The sequence below is a fragment of the Lutjanus erythropterus genome, chromosome 18 (assembly GCF_056507025.1).
Source record: "Lutjanus erythropterus isolate fLutEry1 chromosome 18, fLutEry1.hap2, whole genome shotgun sequence".
Classification (NCBI taxonomy): domain Eukaryota; kingdom Metazoa; phylum Chordata; class Actinopteri; order Lutjaniformes; family Lutjanidae; genus Lutjanus; species Lutjanus erythropterus.
Window position 1 is genome coordinate 9248636 of NC_139334.1, and position 14550 is coordinate 9263185.

At 40.6% G+C, this 14550-nt stretch overlaps 2 protein-coding genes across 4 annotated transcripts; both read left to right on the plus strand.

The window, feature by feature from the left end:
- Positions 1-267: 267 nt before the first annotated feature.
- Positions 268-9391, plus strand: arhgap11a (Rho GTPase activating protein 11A). 3 transcript variants are annotated; one of them, XM_084742479.1, is made up of 12 exons: positions 268-949; positions 2282-2349; positions 2457-2553; positions 2656-2912; positions 3054-3217; positions 3313-3453; positions 4072-4146; positions 4511-4684; positions 4771-4900; positions 5107-5215; positions 5934-6060; positions 6178-9391. In XM_084742479.1, exons 1-12 carry the CDS (start codon positions 821-823, stop codon positions 7653-7655), a joined length of 2949 nt encoding a protein of 982 aa, XP_084598605.1. In that variant the 5' UTR covers positions 268-820; the 3' UTR covers positions 7656-9391. The 3 variants fall into 3 exon arrangements, with proteins under 3 accessions (XP_084598605.1, XP_084598606.1, XP_084598604.1); XM_084742480.1 differs by lacking the exon at positions 4072-4146 and having other exon boundaries at positions 270-949; XM_084742478.1 differs by lacking the exons at positions 268-949; positions 2282-2349; positions 4072-4146 and having other exon boundaries at positions 2405-2553.
- Positions 9392-11898: 2507 nt separating this feature from the next.
- Positions 11899-13345, plus strand: grem1b (gremlin 1b). Its single transcript, XM_084741999.1, has one exon. The coding sequence runs from the start codon at positions 12064-12066 to the stop codon at positions 12613-12615; it is 552 nt and encodes a 183-aa protein (XP_084598125.1). The 5' UTR covers positions 11899-12063; the 3' UTR covers positions 12616-13345.
- The last annotated feature ends 1205 nt before the right edge of the window (positions 13346-14550 follow it).

Genomic DNA, 14550 nt, shown 5'->3' on the forward strand with positions numbered 1-14550 from the left:
CTTAATCACAGTGAGTGTTTGTCTGTACAATGTGTACACTATGAACATTATACGCACACTTTTGTGCATTTTCCATTTTGAAGGTGCGCCTAGTTTCGACTACAGAGCCGACCGGTTGAAAACAAGCGTCCGCTGCTGGCTTTACAGAAACCGCCCCGCCCAGCGAGTCTGCCTTGTGTAGTAAAACAAACGCCCGACAGGATGTTATTCGAACAGGCTCCAGCCAATCACAGTGCAGAACGTAGGGAGCGCCGTTGTTTGAATACTCTGCGGAAACAGACAACCTCGCCACCACAACCGATCTGACGGGCGAGTCGCAGCACAATGCAGTTAGCTAGCCACCGAGTTGAACCGCTGAAATTAATGTAGTTCACCGTCTGAGAAGAGGTAAACAGTCATTTTGAGTCGTGTGCCACTGGAAGTTATTTTGTTTTCTTCGGAGTTTTGTTAGTGAGCTAATGCGATTCGCTAACCTAAGCTAGCTGGCTAACGGTAGCTAGCTAACTGCATTGCAACAGCAGCATGAATCTAGCTATCAGACAGATACTGTAATGTAAGGCAAGTCGTTAAAATCTCTTTGGGGCTGAGTGACTTTGTTGCTCTTAACTGCTGAGTGTACAGTGAGTGGATAATTGTGAGGATCAAGCAGTTGAGATCCATGTGAGAATGAGTTAGCAGAAGTCTGGAAGTGGAAGTGCTAGAGTTAGAAAGGGTCTGCGTCGCTGTTATAACAGCGGATGTCTAGTTTACTTTGGTCCTACAGAAGAGACTGGACAACTTGTGGCAGAGTTATTTTGAAAACACAAGACAAGGGTGCAAGATGAAAGTCCTGGAGAAGAATGTGATGCGTTTGGTGGCTGTGCAGCACCTCCGCACAGCGTACGGGATAAAGACAAAGAACTGGAACAAAAACAAATCGGCCAGCTGTAAGTCAACAATCAGCAACTCGGTAAGTAAAGAAAACTCATTTCCAGTGTACAGCATGCTTTACTTGCGTTTCACCTGTGACTCTGAAACTTTGGACTCAACAATCTGTTCTGGCAGACCACAGATCAGCAAGTTCACAGTATCAGCCTTGGACATACTATTGTTTAGTCTGTTGAATCAAATTAGCATATTACTGAAAGCTTGGCCCCACTGATGAGACCCCATTTGTTCGCAGGCTGTTGTCACCCATGTCAGTCACTGCAGATGCTTTGTTTGGCTGCTCTCGTGATTATTCACCCCATAAATTTCGACAAAAAGCCAAGTCTAACAAGATACAAAAAGGCAATGTTTTCTCATAAATCTTTATGGCAAATTGTGATTTTCTTTGGACACTTTGACAACAAAAACGTTTAATTTATCTTATATGCTAGACTGAATTTTAATTGCACTTCATTTCAAAATAATATCATAAGGTCCTGTTTCATGAGTACTTTTCTTGTAATTGGCTATCAGGAGTCACAAGAGAGTATGTTGCAAGAGACTTGTGACTTTTCAAATTAAGGTTGAACTTCTGCATTTGCAGGGAATGACCTAAAATGCCACAAACTTGAGCTCAGGATATGTGAAGTAAACCAGAACAGAAAAGAAGTAATTATTCCATGTTGAAAAACACTGGACAAATTGAGTTCATTGAGTTTAAAATCAACATAAACTGTTTTTTGTAGCTTTTGTTATTGTTATGTTAAATAACAGAAATATTGGGCAGCCAGCTGGGATTGATATCATTGGGATAATTATATCAGTACCATACTTATCGATACTGGTTGCCATAGTTTGGTGCAAAAAATAAAGACATGACATAAAAAGACATTAAAAAATTCAACATCTATTCAATATTATTTTAATTTAGTAAAGTGAGCTGTTTATGTAATGTTACATTAATAAACTCTCTTTTTTTAAACTATCGAGAAGCTAGACACATAAATGTTTGTCGTTTTTGTTTGAAAATGAATGAAACAATTGATCAATTATCAAAATAGCTGGCAACTAATTCTTTCGACTGATTAATCGACTAATCACTACATCTGTAATGAATACCAAGGTCTGTCAAGGAGCTTATTGATATATTGGTACTTATGAGTCAGGACCTGGTACCAGATTAGTATCGATTTTCAGTAGCCATCCCGAACAACCAGCCATCACCGTGACTGAAGTAGCAGAAACTTCTTTAACAGGGAAATTCCTGCCTTGTCACAACTCTTAAGCATTTTGATAAATATAGTAGTATCATGTTTAAAATCTAACACTTAGCAGAGTTAATGTCTTACTTTTTATTGTTTGATTGCTTCCTCAGACAAAGGTTTTCGGGGTGTCCCTGGAGGGCTTGCCGTACTATAATATGGAATGTGGAAGTGTGCCAAGGCAAGTAGACATGCTCATTTAGTTTGATTTAAGCTTGCAGTTGGCCAGTTATGTCTTGTCCCACCTTGTAAGTATTTTATAGTAATGTGATTTCCTTACCCTCGTAGCTTTCTGGTCGACGCTTGTATGAAACTGCTGGCACATGTCGACACAGAGGGCCTCTTCAGAAAATCTGGCTCTGTCATTCGCCTGAAAGCTCTCAGGGTGAGTGATGGCTGCAGTTGACCTTGCATTCACTGAGGGCTCTTGACCTCAAGAAAGGTTTAACAAATCAGCACTGTGTTTTTTGTTTTTTTGTTTGTCCAGGCTAAATTGGACGCAGGTGAGGAGTGTCTGTCCACTGCACTTCCCTGTGATGTGGCTGGCCTGGTGAAACAGTTCTTCAGGGAGCTGCCAGAGCCTGTGCTGCCTACAGAACTGCAGGAGGCCTTTCTCAAGGCCCAGCAGCTCCCCACTGAGGAGGACAGGACCGCTGCCACCATGCTGTTGTCCTGTGTGCTGCCAGACAGAAACCTCACCATCCTCCGTCATTTCTTTGAGTTCCTTCACGATGTGTCGATGAGGTGCCAGAATTATATTTAGCTTTAGCTACTTTTTTGTTTTCCCTCCACGTTATTTAAAAAGTATCCATGTACCAGGACAAGGTTAGTTTTTATCATTTTCATGTAAACATTCTTTTTTTTTTTTTCTTTGCTTTACCACAGGAGTGCAGAGAATAAGATGGATAGCAGTAACTTGTCTGTAATATTAGCTCCCAACCTCCTTCACTTTGGAGATGGTACAGAGAAGATGAACTCCAACACTGAGAAACGCCTCAAGCTGCAGGCAGCCATAGTGCACTGCTTCATAGAAAATGCTCACAACTTTGGTATGACTCAAGGCATCTTACCTGCACATCATCTGTTTGTCAGTCTTCACTGTAGCTTTTTAGCACTAATATCTGATTGTGTCTGTTTGTCACAGGTGTGTTACCACAGTTTCTTCAAGAGAAGGTTCCAGCCATGATGGGCTGTGAGGCGGGGGTTCTGTCCCCGACTCACGATGAACTTGAGGAGCTGGACTTGAACTCAGGGATGAAGAAGAAACACAGACGCAGCTTCGGAGGTAAGACTATATCATCTGAGGTTTATTTATTTGGTAAAAACTGCAATATTAAATCTCAAATTGGTCTTATAAATTCCAGCTTGGCATGGTGCAACCACACTGGAAATATTAAGTGACAGTAGACAGACTTGTTCAAGTAAAATAGAGACCTGTATAGCAGTAACTGGAAATAAGTCATATTATTTTGAATAGGACTGCAACTAATGATTATTTTCATTATCAATTAATGTGCTGATTATTTTCATGATTAATTGTTTAGTCTATAAAATGTCAAATAAATGTGAAAAATGCTCATCAGAATATCCCAGAGCCCAAAGTGACATCTTCAAAATGCTTCTTTTGTCCAACCAACCATCTAAAACCTAGTAATTCTTTATGGACTATGATAAGTAACAAAGAAAAACAGCAAAGCTTCGTACATAAGAAGCTGGAACCAGCAAATGTTTGCCAGTTTGGTTTGAAAGAGATGGAAACGATTAATCGATTATCTAAATAACTGGCAATTAATTTTACTTTGATCAACAAATCAGTTAATCAACTTATCCTTGTAGCTCTCATTTTGAAGCAGCTTGATTCAGTAAACACTGTTTTTAAGGTTCAGTTTGTCTCATATTTCAGATATGGTCAATGGTGCTCTGAATAAGATAAAAACTAATAGAACACCCACAAGTACCTCCCAGTCAGACAGTCTTGGTAGGTACTAATGCTTAGATGAGACAATACTGCCTGTCATATAGCATGATGATACTGTTGTAATCCATCTGCTGTGCACATGAAACAACAAGCTTTCTGTCCTCTGGTGCCCTTCAAATAAAACTGATTCACATTTGCCTTGATAATGAGAAATGCATCATTTGAATTAATGTGAAATTCTGCTTTGTTTCAGTTGTCTTTATTGGCTTTTGTTTTCTTTGCCTCTCTGCTTGTCATTTGCATGAATCATCTTCCACAGTTTAATGCTAATTCCTCTCAGTGCCTTGGCTCAGAATCATCTTTCAATACAAAACTTGAAATCTTGCACATTCAAAGGCACTAATTCTCTTGTGATTTTTGCCAGTCTTTTCCTCTGCAACTCCTGTGATTGCAACGCCATCCTCAAAGCGAAAGCTTCCTTTGGAATCTGGTCACTCCTTTGGATTCTCAAACAAGAAACGTAGATCTGTCAAAAAGAACCTTGGGATAGAATTACTTCCCAATACTTTGTTCAGCGGGACATCCACTCCTGGATCAGGTATTGATGATCGTTTGATCAAATGGGCATTGACTATTTGGCACTCTGTAGCTTGTGGCTAAGTCTGCATGTTATTTCCATTGTAGCTTACAGCGCTTCAGGGGTGTTGGACTCTTCCCAGAATACCATTTCGTCAGCAGGGAGGTCTAGAAGGCAATCGGCCAGCTCTGTGAGGAGGAAGAGCCGACGACTTAGCAACAGACATGCTGTTAACAGGTACACACTTTCTTTGCCCTCCAGTTATCTTCAAAAATCACAGTTAGAAAGTGATGCCATAAAATGTATTGTGCCACATAACTACTATATACCACTGTGCTATACTGTACAGAAAGATAAGAGGTTGTAAAACATTAACATCAGAGCTATGTGGCATTCTCAGTTTATCACATGTTGGTCATTGTTTTAATGTATATCCTTTTCAGGGTTGAATCTGGAAAGGCCGGTTGCTTTTCTCCTAAAGTCAGCAAGAAAGAAGCACCACGCAAGTCTCTGCGCTTGCGTTTTAGCCTGGGGAAGAGCAGCAAAGATGCTGTAAGTGTGGTTGCCCGACAGACTTCTCAGTGCACTTATGTGGTTAACAGATAAACAGTGAAAATGCCGTCAATCAAGTGCATTCAGGCATGTGCTGCAACTGCTATTAACTGTATTAAAATCAAGTAACACGTTTGCACGAGGTGTTTTTTCTTTTTCTTTTTTTTTTTTTTACATAACTTGTTGCACACTAGCACTTTGTGTAATTTCTGAGTTTACTCTCACATTTAAACTAATGCATGCACACTTTTATAAAGAACTGGATTGTTTTTTCAGTATCTTGTACATTTATAATATTACTAAATAAAAAAGGAGGAGTAGGATATTTCCTGTGCCTAATTTTGAGTGATTTACTATGTTAAGCACTCAGGTGAAAGAATGTTATTATATATAAACTATATTGTGACTTGTTTTTGGGTACCTTGGATAAGCTGTTAAAGGTTTAAGGTGCATAACTTTCTAATGCTTTCTAGTTATATGTATAATCTGTACTATAAATAAAAAGTTGTTTACCAACAAATCCAATATCTTGTTTCTTCTGAGTGATTTTTGTCATCCTCTGAAGAACTAACCACAGCAAAAGTTGGCATTAATCCATTAATGTTACATTTGGGTAACATCTGTGGGATCCTTTTTAACAAATAAATAATCCTCCAAAACTTAATCTCCCTTGAACTGTCTTCCATCTTTCATTTCTCATTTCATGCTGGTGATAAAGGGATCCATCATACCGAAAGAGTCCATTGGCTGGCGACTTGCCACTCAGGAGAGCACCACCAGTTTTCGTTTCACCAAAGAGACAGAGTTCAGTCCATCAGTTCTGCCTAGAAAAGCTGAATCCAAAAGTGAGTAAAAGATTTTTTTTTATCAGGTATATGCTAATAGAACCTCTTTATTAAGTGTATTGTCACCAGTGTGAACCTTTAGTTGAAATACCTGCTAATATACCCTTTATTTTATAGGCTCCAAGTACATCAGTAAGTCTGAAGACAACCTCCTGAGCCCCCAGTGTGAATCAAGTGCCCACCAGACCTCATGGAGCGGGGAGACTCCTGTAGGTGTGCAGGCTTTTGGCGGAGGATCTTTCTCAGACACCCCCATGAACATGTGCCTCAAGAGCAATTACATGTCTGAGCCAGCTATCGTCGTATCAAAGCCCCCAGCAGTGGCCAGCCTTCCCATGAAGTTGTGCTGTGCCTCTAGTGCCGAGAGCCTGGAAAGTGAGAGCCCCATCACTGAAGCCCAGAGCCGAGCTGGTCCCACCCTTCTCAAAGTAAAGAAGGCAGAGTCAGGCAGTGAGCTCCAAGCTGTCACACAGGAGCCCTGCAACTCTGCAGAAACAAACGCAACAGAACCACCTGACATGATCTTAGTCCCTCCACCAGAGACTCCTACAATCCTACAGGAGTCCAGGGTTGCAGCTCAGCAGAGCCTTCTGGCTAATGAACAGAACATTACTTTTGGCCAGATTGAAATCGCCGCTTTATCACCTCTGCATATTGACAGTGTAGTTTTTGAGACTGCTGTTTACTGTAGTCCATCAGTGAAGGACCATAAAGGTTCTTTCTGTGCTGCTCCTGTCAGTAGCCACACCAGCTCCATGGTGGAAGAGACTGAAAGAGAGGTACAGCAGCTGAACTGCAGCAGGTTGATTGATGCCCTGGACATCCAGAGTCCTGCTCACTTCAAACTGGGCCTCGAGCTGCAGTCCACTCCGTATAAGCTGGACCTTGAACTTGGAGATGGGCTTGATACACCTCCTAAAATTGGTACTTCAGTCAGTGTTGTACATGAAGAGAATGAATCTTCCCTAGAGGTTGGTACCAAAGTCCAAGAGCAACAAGCCCTCTCGCCACGCAGCCTCCTGGAAACTGAAAGGTGTCGGGTGGCAGAACACATCCAACACTTCAACAAGCTCACCCTTCACTCTCCCAGAGGCTCCAAGGCCTCACAAATCAGATCCCCGCTCAAATTCCAGCGGACCCCTGTCCGTCAGACCGTCCGCAGGATTAACTCCCTCCTGGGAGACAACAGGAGACCGACTAGAAATGCAAAACTTGCCAATAGCCAGAGCGGTCAAGTATTGAAGGCGATAAGCCTGGAAAGTGGCCTCTCTCCTCACCCACAGCTTCAGCCTCACCAGGGAGAAGCACAAGTGAGACGATCCAACAGCGTTTGTCCCATAAAGAAACCACCTCCAGTCCCACCCAAAAAGCCAAGCACCTTGGCCCGTAAACCCAAGGCCTGCGCTCTGGGCGATGTCACGAACAAGGTCCAACCAAAGATGAAAATGGACAGTTCTGTCCCTGAAGCCTCAGGAGCTCAGAAGCCTCTGGTGCAGCAGGTAGTGGAGAAGGACATGAGCCATTACAGAGGGTCACCCAGAAACCCTCTCAACCAAGGACGACTGCTGTCTGCCACCAAGCCTGTAGATTTATAGCTCAACAACTTTTTTGCCTTTTACATTTCCTTTAGGCTTGGGCAGCATCTATTTATTCATACTTGCCAGATTTTTTACAGGGGTATGCAGTATTTTATCATGACCATGGCCCGTGGCTGCACAACATTGCTCTGTGGTCACCAAATATTCCATGCAGGTGGCCCTGTGTGACCACCAGATTTTATCCCCAAACCACGAGCATTTGCAAACAGAAACATCTTGATTCCCTCATGCTGTCTGTTTCAACATTCTACAAAAACAGTGAACTTGTCGACCAGCCAGCTACTCAAACAGCTAACATGATATTTACAGAAGGACCAGAACCACAAAGGGCAGACTGTGAAAAAAAACCCAAATGGAAATGAATATTTAGGACGGAAGGGACACAGCAGTTTAAGTGGCTAGAATATGACACATGTAAGGACCAGTTTCCTCAAGCAGCTAAGAAGTCGAGCTCACTTTCATCTGAAACAGTATCTTCAGGAAACCACACCATGATTCATGGGAAAAATGGAGAACACAAGTGTCACGGTTAAGGAAGACTGTGTTAAGTTGAGTTAAATTGCCTTTTCTGTGTTGTTTAAACATGAGGTTACACTTTAGCCACCAAATTCTGGGGCTTGGTAGCTTGTGGGGCCAGTGCTTAAAGCTATTAGTCTATCCCTGCTGTTGGGATTTTGTGATACCCAGATATATGTTAATACCTTTAAACCGCCCAAGCCTACTTTCCTCCTTACTATGCAGGTCTCTGTATGGTCAGTAGGGCTGGGTATCATTTAGAAAAAAATAAAAAAAAGATACCAGTACCAATATCAGCACTGTAAAAGTGATGTCAATACCAACACAGTACTTCATTTGATACATTCTTTCATTTCGGTGGTATCTTGGCATGCTGACCTGCCAGTTCTGCTGAATGCACTGTGCTCGACTTCACCACCACTGGCTGTATGAAGCTGCTGTATGAAGCTGCGTTAGTGGGCCAATCACATGTTGTATTAAATTGAAGAATGTCGTGATTGGCTGTGAGCAAATCCATACAAATAATCGTTCTGTAGATCTGGGTACAAAAAGGATTGAGTGCTGATATCGGTTGACTGGAAAATGCTTAGATGCTACTTGGTATAAAGGTACTGATTACTGATACCCAGCCCTAGTGGTCGGACTGCCTGACATTGAACATTCCCTCTTATGTTATCCATAATTTCAGGGGTCTTAATTTATTTTTAGCTGTAGTATACCGTATAGGTGCTGTTTGTGTTGTGTTAGGGCCTTATTGGGAGATGTTCATATGCCTTATGTTTGCTTTACTTCAGTAAAGCAAGTTTAGATGTCAAATATTGACACATATCATGCCTATAAGATTGTATGCTGGGTAGAGTTTAGAGTGTAGTGTGCAGGCCAAATTATGTAAAATGTGATTGACAGTATGACTGGTAATGTTTAGATCAAGTCTCATGCTTTTATTTATGCATTTTTATATCTAATCCTTAGTTAGATATTTTTTTTAAAAAATGTTTGCTTAAGTTGCAGCTTTTTCTTTTATTACAGAATGTTTTGTCATGGTCTTTTGTGATGAATAGAAAGAAGAAAAAAGCACCTTTTGTTGGATTTTATGAAAAAAAAAAAGCCAATCAGTATTGATCATCTGTCTATCTCAGTCCATTTATTTCAAACAGGCAGTAAAATGCTTTGCCATGTCAACTGTTTCAGATAAATAAAGTCAAACAGGAAATATAGATGTTTCTCTGCAGTTGAATTCTTCTGGTTTGGATAAATTGTTATCACTCACTGGAGCCAGGAGGGGGAGTCGTACAACCACTGTTGAGACCACATTAGACTGACATGTTAAGTGAAACACGCTGTAATGGGATTTACTCAAAAACAGAAGTTGCAGTTATACCCAGATCAACTTGTTAACTGCTTGCAGCATTTCTTAATTTGAAAAGAGACAATGTGGAGATTCCTTCATAATAAACATTTTTTTCTTTCTGCTCAGTGAACCCAAATACTATTAAGAAAGACAGTATGGATCTGGCTCAGTTCTGCTGTTGTCATTGTATTAGTAAATGGCACAGGCATTTTTCTTTTAGTAAAGAATCTGAAGAGTAGACAGTGAGAGGGTGAAGGTGAAAATCATTTCTGGAGATTTATTCTCCTCAGCCCGTTAGGAGCCTCGCACGCTTTTCATGTGCAGTTGGATAGATTGGATTTGGACAAAAAAGGTTGTTAAAATCCTCTCTTACTGCAGCAGCTTGTCATGTCTGCAGAGACGGTAGCGCAATGTGTATTTATTTATATTGTTTTGATCCTCCACCTTGTGGCGCAACGTTATGATACATAAATATTGGACGGTGGACGTTTGGGCCGAGGCCATGTGTTCAGCAGATGAATTCATGGCGAGAGACGACGGTGCGATTTTAGGGCACCAAATTTTCATCTTTCTGAAACATGAAACTAATCAACTTATTGAAGAGATGCATTCGGAAAATTCATTAACAGACAGCTCGCATTTAAGTCGAATAAAGATACGGCACGTCGAGTGTTTGGCCCAGATATTCTGATCCTGAGTTGAGATCCCAAGTTTTATTTTCCAGAATTTCATCACAGCTGAAAATGTGACTTTCAAAAAAGAAAGTCAAAAGGAAGCGCTTCATATATATTATAAGTCACTCTTTACAACAGGATTTTAAGTTGTAACTAATGCCTTAATATATGATTTATAACTACTTTACAAATCAGTTAGGATCCATTAATTTTGAGTTGCCAGGTTGTGAAACATACCACTAGCAGGACGCAGATCAAATGCGCACTCTAATGGACCAACAGTCTTCTAGAAAAACTTGAGGAGTATCTGGACTAAAATCAACAAATTATAACTTGCAGTTTATTGGAGTGCAATAATAGATTAGCAATATTTATAACTGCATTTCACCAAATATGGAAAATATATAATCACTGGAGGATATAATATCAACCAGAGGGATATTGCACAACCTGGCAACGCGAAAGTCGCCCTTAATAGTGGCTTGAACTGATTTATAAAGCATTACTAAATGATTTAATAACCAATAAAAATCAAATTTGTCACAATTTAGAAATCATTTTTAGAACGTGCTTTATTAGAAAATAGAAACGTTGTTTTAATTAATTTTATCATGTGGCTCATTTTGTTGCCAACTAATTTCGGCATGTGTAAACATGCTTATACTGGGGACACGCACAGTAAATATCTATAAGGCTATGACTGTTTAATGGACCCATTAATAAGCCATTGTATAAAAACGACTGTTTCTACTGAGGAGTTACAGGAGTGCTGTGATGTGTCAACTTTTCTAATTGAGTTCATTCTTAGATTTGCATGGCCATAGTTTGCCTGAGGACCGTGAACGCCTCCTTTCAGTTTTAAAATTCTGATAAATCGCACAGATTCATCATCCTGTCTCTTTTGATAAAATATATCAACTTCTTTACTTTTTCCATGTGCGCACAAACCTCCGGCCTGGCCGTTCTCAGCTCCTCTCTCCTCCTCCTCCTCCTCCTCCTCCTCCTTCTTCTCCTCCTCTGCACTTCCTCGCGTTGTCTGTTTTCTTGAAGTGGGTTCAGGGAAGTGTTGAGGGGGCGGATAGTTTTGATTTTCTCTACATCGCGCTTAGCCAATAATGTCGAGGGAAGCTGTTGTGCACATCTCAGCTGGCAGACATTTAAAAGGGAGACAGTCCGGCGCTGGAGCAATTTGTATTAAACCCCCTTGGCCCCTGTCTATGGAGCGCTCAGTCTCCCACCCATCCACAGTCCCACCAGCGCACAGATACAGACACAGACAGCAGTAGGTGCCCTCAGACACCTGGCAGCAGCAGATCAGCGCATTTGGAGCAGTGGAGGCGCACAGTGAGTGGATTTTGACACTTTCTGAGGAAAAAGTCTACATCTGAACTTGATTTGCTCTTTTGCTTATAGAAATTACATAATTGTATGCGTGATATCCACTCTTTTGAATAATGGTTAAATAAAGTAATAATGTATGGCACATATTAAACGAGAAGTTCTATTTCTCCCTCTGATATTAAAACAAAAGTTATTCAAATATACATTTTTTATTGTTTTTGCGCTGCAGTTTCGTTTTGCATGCGGTTTTATTTAATAAGAAAGACGGTTTGTGCGTTTTTACGCAGCGTAAAAGCTTTGAATTACTTTGTATAATGGTTAATGGTTATTGTACATCCTGATACAGTATGAATATTGACGTTATTAAATATACATTTGTATTGTTTTTGCTCTTCAGTCTCGTTTTGCACGTGGTTTTTACAAAAAATAAGCTATATCTGTGCGTTTTTACGCAGCGTAAAAGCTCTGAACGCTGTGCGTAAAACGGTGTGGGTGATGAATTATTTTCTTCTTCTCCCCAAGGATGGCCAACTCGACGCGTATCCTCTGCAGTATGGTTTTCATCATTGGGTTGCTCTACTTTCCTGTGGATTCCAAAAGAAACCGAGGTTCACAAGGCGCCATCCCTCATCCTGACAAGAACAACCCAAACGAATCGGAGCAGCAGCCGCAGCCTCCGCAGGCGGGTTCCTCCGGGTCCCGGCAGAGGCAGGGCGCATCCTCGCCGGCTGACGAGGTGCTGGAGTCGAGCCAGGAGGCTCTGCATGTGACGGAGCGCCAGTATTTAAAACGGGACTGGTGTAAGACGCAGCCGCTCAAGCAGACCATCCACGAAGAGGGCTGCGTCAGCCGTACCATCATCAACCGCTTCTGCTACGGACAGTGCAACTCCTTCTACATCCCCCGGCACATCCGCAGGGAGGAGGGCGCCTTCCAGTCCTGCTCCTTCTGCAAACCCAAGCGCTTCACCACCATGACGTTTACTTTGAACTGTCCGGACCAGCAGCCGCCCACCAAGAAGAAACGCATCCAGCGCGTCAAACAGTGCCGCTGCATATCCATCGACCTAGACTAAACACGCGCAGAAATGTGTGTTTGTGTGTTTTTCTTACTGTTATTGTTCACGGACAGGATTGTTGGTAGAAAAAGAAGAGAGGCTGTCACACAGCCGAGAACACGTGTCTGTCTCCATCCAGGAGGAAAGGCTTCTTAGATGTACCATTCCTCTTCTTGCACAACGTGTGAACAAATATGGACAAAAATGCAGCTTATAAACCGACGACGGACTGCATTGAACATTTTACTCCTCACCAGTTTGCCAAGTTTGAAAACAAGCATCACTGCACGGGAACGCTGACTTGGAATGGGCACGTTTTACGCACGGCTTCCTCACCTCGAGAAGACTGCATTAACCCCGGTTTATTTAACAATAATTCACTGTTCAAAACTCTTATTGTGACAGGAAACACTCCTGCTAAATTTTGTATTTTTGTGTGCATAGTGTCTTTGTTTAAACTGTTGGTTTCCACTGTGTGGAATTTGATGAATGAGTAGATGATATTTGTAAATGGAAAAAATGTGATATTTCAAGAATCTTCCAAGGTTAATTGATTTCTGTGAATTTCGAAGTCCATCAGTTTTTTATAAGTTGGGTTCCTACTCAGTTTGTAGAAACAATAGTCTTAATTCTTAGTTAGTCAAATGGATAATGTACAGTCAAGATTAAATAGTTGTAAAATATAAAGCCATCTTTGATGTAACCAGTTTGTTTATCCCTTTGATTAAATTATCCATGAAAACAGCAATACTGTGTATACTATCTTTTACTTTACACTTGATGTAAAGAAAGGTGTTTTAAACCAAATGTTAAATCATCTGCTGTTCTCCTCCTGCACGGAGACATTCACACTCAGATCCTAACATACATATCATCGTAAAAGTCGTCAGTTTTACGAGCAAACAAGCGGTTATCTGCTCCAATTATCCTTTGAAATGGTGTCGTTTAACTTCACTATTTTGTTACATGACTCGGAAATCTGTCAGAGCGGTGTTCATGTGCAAATGAATACCGAAATTTATTAAACTTAAACGTTTAATAAATAAGTCGCAAATGTCGGGAGATTTTTTTTTTCTTATTTAGTAAAAACATTATTTTTCAGTTGCCCATACTAACTATCCTCCTTATAACTTATGGTTTAAGCCTCAATCTGTGTGATTATTTTGGTGTTCGAATAAAAAAATTGGATGAACTAAAGGGGCCACAGGTTTAAATCTCCTAAAAACTGTTTTTTTAACCAGTCATTTGGTGATTTATTGATGCTTGTTTGCTGAACTTCAATTTAGTTTTTTTAATCTAGTCAAAAAAAAAAAAAAAAAAAAAAAAAAAATCTGAATGAATTGGTGATTTACTCATCCTTGTTTGATGACCTTAAACGCACCATGTAATGCAGTTTCAATTAGTTTTTTAACAACTGTAAATGTGAAAAACCAGGTCCTAAATTTCCAGTGTAAAGCAAAGAATTGAATTTCAGTAAAATAAGAAATAGGCTACAAACAGAAATGAGTATGTCATTAAAGGTAGAATACGCAGGATTTGTCCGTTACTGTTTGTAAATGCACCAGAAAGATGTTATACTCAGAAAGGCTAGATTTAGCTTACCAGTTCTAACTGCTGCTTTCTTGTAACAGGTTACTTCCACTGGAGGTGGACCAATAAATTGCACAGGTCACTATGTTGGCAATATTTGCTTATTTCAGATAGAGGATTATATGAATACCACTGAGATATTTGAGGTGATTTAAGAAACCGTTCCCCAATTAAAGATGTGGTATTCTGAGGAAGATAGTTGATCATTGAGTTTCATTCCGAGCTCATCAAATACTGATGTTTTGGGTTGGTAAAGTGTTTCGAGCACAGAGAAATAATGAACAAAATTAAAAAGTACAGGCAGAGCCTCTGCAGATACAACCACCATCACACACTTCTGTGGGTCATAAGTGATGACTAAGA